Here is a 6,043-nt window from a genome sequence, read left to right on the forward strand (position 1 = left end):
CACACAGATTTGCTGTCTGATAATGACCAAGAATATTACCTGAGGTCGCAAGACTCTCACAATAACTGCCCTCAGCTGCTCATGCTGACGCCTGAATTTCCTCATTTGATCAAGACGACTTTGGAGTTTCCTATGAGCAGGATTGATACGCCACACCATCTTCAGGTTCTCTTCCCTTTTTCTTTTCACAATATCTCTCAGCAGAACTTGGAGCTTCTCATATTCATCATCCCAGGTTTGGAATACTTCAAAGCATGCAACCATTACCTGAAGAGAGTTTTAGAGTAGGAACTTCAGCTCCCAAATGAAATGCTTCCTGAAAGTCACTATTCAATGCAAAAATACAGCCACCAGTATCACAAAACCATGAACATACCTTTTCAAATTCTTCGTAGGCAACATGCATCAGTTTTCTGGTTCCCAACACTTTAAGTAGCTGAGAGCTCAGATCTCTTGAAATAGCCTCCACTAAACGCAATGCCCTTTGGATTGGGTATTTTGTGTTTCTGATTTTTCTCAAATGGGTAAATATTGCAACAAGGGCCTGCCTTATTTTGTCCAGCTCAGTAGCAGACAGCAAGTCATTCAGTGGAAAGTCTTTCATCAGTGGATTATAGTCATTCACAGTTTCCAGAGCCTGTTTTAGACCTAAATGTAACACAAAAGATTTTGAATATACCTATATAATCAAATCTGTAGCTTTAACTAGACCAAGGTTACTCTAAACAGCATTGTTCTTTGTACCACAAAGTTCAAGTTTCATAACAACTTAAAGTTTCATAGGACATTTGTGAAAAATTTTATTGAACAGACATTTTACCTGTGTCTGTATCAAAGCTGACAGTTGCATGAAAACGTTTGCCATGTTTTAGAATATCCAGCGTCAGAAGAACTTCTGGACTTTCACGTTTTTCCTGAATGCGATAGAGAGCCCGCTCCAAATTTAACCAGAAGCTTATCTCCTGTAATGCAGTGCCTGATGCAGGATCTCGATCTAATTTGGTCACCTTAAAAGTAAATAGAGAGAAAGAGAGGGGAGGAAGAAAAGCATATAATTTATATGCTTCAACTGTAAAAACTTCCTCTATTACTAAATATAATTGAATCACAGAACATCTACTAGGTTTTAATAATCCAACGTCAGACAGTTTTGGCACTCATTCTGTGAGCAGTGTAGGAACTGCAGTGCAACAAGAGTCAAAGTTCAATTCCAGTGGTCCTAGAGGTTGGTTTTAGGACCTTCAGGTAATACCTTCAGCATAGCCTAAAAAAGTGACCTGTCCACTTTCCTGATCAGTGTCTGTATTCTGGTTAATGACAGATGAGCCATGCAAGAAAACAAATGTTTTATGCTCTGGAGTAAGAAAAGGCACCACTGTTCCATGAACAATAGGTGTTACCTGTGCCTATGGAGGGAAAAAAGCCAGAGTAGTATCTGAGATGCTATTTCTGAGTGTCCTGGTTTCGGCTGGGATAGAGTTAATTTTCTTGCTAGTAGCTGGTACAGTGCTGTGTTTTGGATTTAGGATGAGAATAATGCTGATAACACACTGATATTTTAGTTGTTGCTAAGCAGTGCTTACACTAGTCAAGGGCTTTTCAGCTTCTCATGCCCTGCCAGCGAGAAGCTGGGAGGGGGCACAGCCAGGACAGCTGACCCCAACTGGCCAAAGGGACATTCCATACCATGTGTCGTCATGCTTGGTATATAAGCTGGGGGGAGTTGGCCGGGGGGGCAGCAATTGCGGCTTGGGGACTGGCTGGGCATCAGTCGGCGGGTGGTGAGCAGTTGCATCAATATTTTTCCCTTTCCCTGTTTCCCCCTCCCCTTTTGTTGTTTTACTTTCCATTACAATTATTATTATTATTCTATTATTTCAAGTATCTCCCGCCCCCCCCCCCCCCGGGGGGGGGGGTGGGGGGGGGGGGGGGCGAGTGAGTGGCTGTGTGGTGCTGAGTGACACCAGAACAGCAGAGTTCTTTCGTACTCCTGCCTGTTACTTTTGAAGAGATTACAAGATAGGACTGGAGCAACTGTTCTGAAGTGGTTGTGGATGCACCTGGGGAAATAACAAAACAAACCAACAAGTTCTGCTACTTGCAGAACAATTTAGACTAGACTCTAAAATTAGACTAGGCTTAGTCTAGTCTAGAATAAGACTTAGTCTATTTTAGACTAGTATCTCTGGTGACTGGGAAAACTGGCCTCAGATGTTCAGAGTATCCTGCATGGAGCAGTATTTTACCAGTTAAATTGTAAAGAAGATACACAGTACTACACAGAAGTTCTTATCACATAGTCTAGTACTTGTTTGTTGGGATTTTTTTTTACCTTTTGTATCTCTCTAATCCAGCGGTTGACTCCAGATTGTAGCTGATTGAGGAATAATGGATCCTCAGCCTTCTCACCAAAATCTGTAACCTTTGGTTTTTCTCCACGTTCATAACACTGCTTGGCAACATTAGTAATGGTTGCATGAATTGGCAGACTGATCTCTGGAATTTCAATATTCTGCTGCAGATGCAAGAGGCCCATTTCAAGTTCTGCAATCTTTTTCTCAACTGAAGGAGCCATCTTATCTCCATCCCTGAAAAAGCAGAGATGTTTCCATGTAAGAAGCCAAAATAAAAACCATACACAACACATTTAAGCCATCTGAACTACTTCCCCAGAGTCAGCAACAGCATCATATGCAACTGTGTGCTTAAACAATTTCACATGAGTTGCCTTGAACAGTCACTTATTTTTTTCATTAAACACCTACTTTAATTCATTAGCAGAGAAGTGCAGTATTTATACTGAATTACCTGTCTGCTTTGCCAGATTCTCTGATATAGGACTTGAAAAAGGGAGCAACAGCATTGCTAATGAAAAATTTCATACGGAGAATCTTCACTGAGAGTGAGCACTCTCAGTTGGGAAGACACTGGTTTGTCGGCATCAATCACTGGTGTACGCTTAATGAATGCCAGGCTGCAGAACAGAGCAGAGAGTTACCAGCTAAACAACTGAAACTTAAGTGACAATTACAATAGCTTTAATCTGACTGCAAGTTTAGGTCACAGGAGTCAAATGCTAACCTGCATCATCACACTTTATAATCTTTCTTCTAAGAGACTTGAACACAAGTCTTACAATAAATACATCTTTATACTTCAGTAATCAGCCAAACTTAGCTATCAATAAGGACTTTGCAGTATGAGCACGCTGAAGAGGCCCACATCTTACAAAGCTTCACAGCCAAATATGCATTAAGGTAAGTGACAAATATGTAAGAGTCAAACATAACCGAAGAACCCAAGTTGTGTGTGTGTATGTTACATTTGCACGTATGCCAAATTAATAAGACTTTGTTTCTTTAACCTCAGAGCTAGAAGTCCTAAGTCCATTCCCTTCAGCCTCATGACACACCCTTGTTTTATCAGAGCCTCCACCTTGAAAAGCTATTGCCCCACCTGAATAAAAACACCACATGAAGCACTAGGTAAATTGGAAGTAAATTTGTAGGTATACTAGGTAAATCTGCTTGTGTAGGTTTTGCATTCATAAGGTAGAAATGTCAAGATCTAATTTACTAACTCACCTGTTTGATTTTATTCCATAATGAATGTCAGTGCTGATACTGTAGGAAATGAACTCTTTTTCCTCTTCTCCTTCATCTCCCACATCCTCTGCAAAAAATATGCTATGTAAGAAATATTTTATTTCTAAGGCATCTGCCACTCTCTCTCAACCATCTTCTGCTATTACCAGACTATTTTCTACCCTTTCATTTCTACACCAACTTATTATGCAAAACAGCTTAAATTTAGCTTTGCAATATCCCTCAAATTCAGAGTGGGTTCATTGTTTTTTAACACAATTCTACTAACTTTTTTAGGTTGCTATAAAAAAAAGGATAAAACATTACAACAAGCAAATTATAACCCACATTCTGCTTGTGAAGCAGAGAGAAATCTTCTGCAATACAGAACGTGCATTTATTTGTAGAGATATGCTATCAGCATAACTACATTATTTAACTGAGAACATTAAACAGCTGCTTTTTTCTTTTATGGGTTGCTTTGTATTTTCAGACTTTTTCTTTAAAAGTGATTTGGAAATTAAGCCTCTGAACAAAAAACCCTCCCAGCAAAACAAAAACCCAAGCCATGGGAAGTACTCAGGCATTACCACAGCCCATGTATCACAGATGATGTAATTGCTGGGGATGCGGGCAGTTGTGCTGCAATGCAGTGATTTCGGTGCAGAAGGTTACTCCCTGTTGGGGGACACACTCTGACAGGACACGTTACAGTGGACTCTCATCCTGCTCTGATTTCATTTGGCCCTTCATAGGAGATACAGCCTCAGGGTGTCACATTTGTGATCCCACGCACCAGAAGCCCAGTCACAGAACAACACTGCACTAGACACCACAGGAACCCATATGAAAGCTGTTGGCAGGTTGTGTAGCTAGCGATACCACATAGCAGTTTTTGTTACTCAGAAACATGGCTTCTGTTTTGTTGTATTTGTAATCAATAATTGACTTCATACTATCTAGTCCATGCACAAGTTTCAATAATAATATTGTTTTTAATAGTGTCGGAGAAAGCAAGATCTCTATATGCTGCTGGAGGTTCCGAATCTGTCACGTTTGAAGACTGGTTGTCAATCAGAAAATCCACTCTCCCCAAATAACTGCTATTAAACAGAAGACATCGATGGAAATGCCTTCTGCCCATAGTAAATTAATATTTACCTTCTAAAACATGTAACAAGTGCCTCTATTTGGTTTTAACCACACATATATAACAATATCTATGCGACAAGCCTGGAGCTAACTCATCACCACTACCTTTCATTACTTCCAAACCGAACTAAGGAAAACCAACATCATGAGCCTGACATAAAAGAAATTTAGAAGTTATCTGCATAGCCTATTAACATCCAATGGATTTTCTTTAGATCTTGTTAAACACTGTATCGTGAATTCATAAAGACTGTTGTTCTTTTTTTTCTCCTCTAAAAAATTCTACTGTTATCCCTGCTGAAGAAGAAGTCTCAAACTTTGGAAAGGGAAGGAGAAGAATAATCAGCGGAAATAGGCGTAAGATAAACGAAGATAGGATATTTTAAGCAACATCTTAAGTTCACAGTGAATAGACAGCAGGTGGAAGAACCTTCTTCATATTTCCCTCAGTGTGCAGCAACTGCAGGGCATATATCCAGTCCCTTACACTGTGGCTGTTGACATGTTAAATAATGCAACATGAAGTACGACTATATGAAGATTTGATATAGACCTATAGGGGCTGAACCAACAGCACACTAGGAGTAGAGATCCAGGAGTTTAATATTAAAATTTTGCAAGCTCAGACTGACAGGCATGTAGCCATATACAGACTGTAGGCCCTGTTTAATAGTAAAAGTCTGTGTTATTAAGGAAGCCTAGTTATATTTTATTGTTGTTCATTAGGCTGGATTCTGCGACAATAAGTGCCTATTTAGCAACAGATTTGTTGACAAGAAAAAGTAATTTTCGAAATAAATAGAGTCAGTAACAGCAGCATGCAAATAAAGATGTTTCTGAAGTCAGAGCGTCAACTTCGCTGCAGTATTTAACGCAGCATTCGATGAGGCTTCTGAGAACCGTTTACAAGCAGCATGGCCACCAGGCTTTGCTAACTAAACAAAGACACTGCAAGGTCTACATCTTGATTTATCAGCTTCGGAGTCTCGCTAATTAACCATGGAACAGCACTTTTCACAGGCCGATTCAGGTTGGTTTTTTTTTTCTTCCCCTCCAGGGTGCTGGGGTCTTTTTTTGTTCTGCTTTAGACCGGTTATCTGCCTTGCCAAGAAGCGGGTCATTTCCCCAGCAGAAAGGAGGCCGCAGTGGGAAATGCCTACAGCCCACTGACGAAGCACTTTCGCCGCCTTTCCCAGCAGGACAGGCCGCAGTCGCCGCACACAGAGCACCCGCGCCCACATCCAGCCCACGACCCCGCCGCGCATCTCCCCCGCGACCGCCGAGCAGCGTCAGCTCAGGCCCCGGAC

General features: G+C 40.9%; 1 protein-coding gene across 1 annotated transcript in view; it reads right to left on the bottom strand.

Moving 5' to 3' along the window:
- The window catches only part of DYNC1H1 (dynein, cytoplasmic 1, heavy chain 1), a 47,157-nt gene extending 41,156 nt beyond the window's left edge, over positions 1 to 6,001 (bottom strand). Inside the window, 8 exon segments of the mRNA XM_009328461.1 lie at positions 40 to 267; positions 377 to 648; positions 821 to 1,007; positions 2,333 to 2,588; positions 2,809 to 2,874; positions 2,876 to 2,974; positions 3,585 to 3,672; positions 5,827 to 6,001. Coding sequence (XP_009326736.1) covers positions 40 to 267; positions 377 to 648; positions 821 to 1,007; positions 2,333 to 2,588; positions 2,809 to 2,874; positions 2,876 to 2,974; positions 3,585 to 3,672; positions 5,827 to 6,001 — 1,371 coding nt within the window.
- Between the last annotated feature and the right edge of the window lie 42 nt (positions 6,002 to 6,043).

This window comes from Pygoscelis adeliae, unplaced genomic scaffold (assembly GCF_000699105.1).
Source record: "Pygoscelis adeliae isolate BGI_AS28 unplaced genomic scaffold, ASM69910v1 Scaffold130, whole genome shotgun sequence".
NCBI classification, from domain to species: Eukaryota; Metazoa; Chordata; class Aves; order Sphenisciformes; family Spheniscidae; genus Pygoscelis; species Pygoscelis adeliae.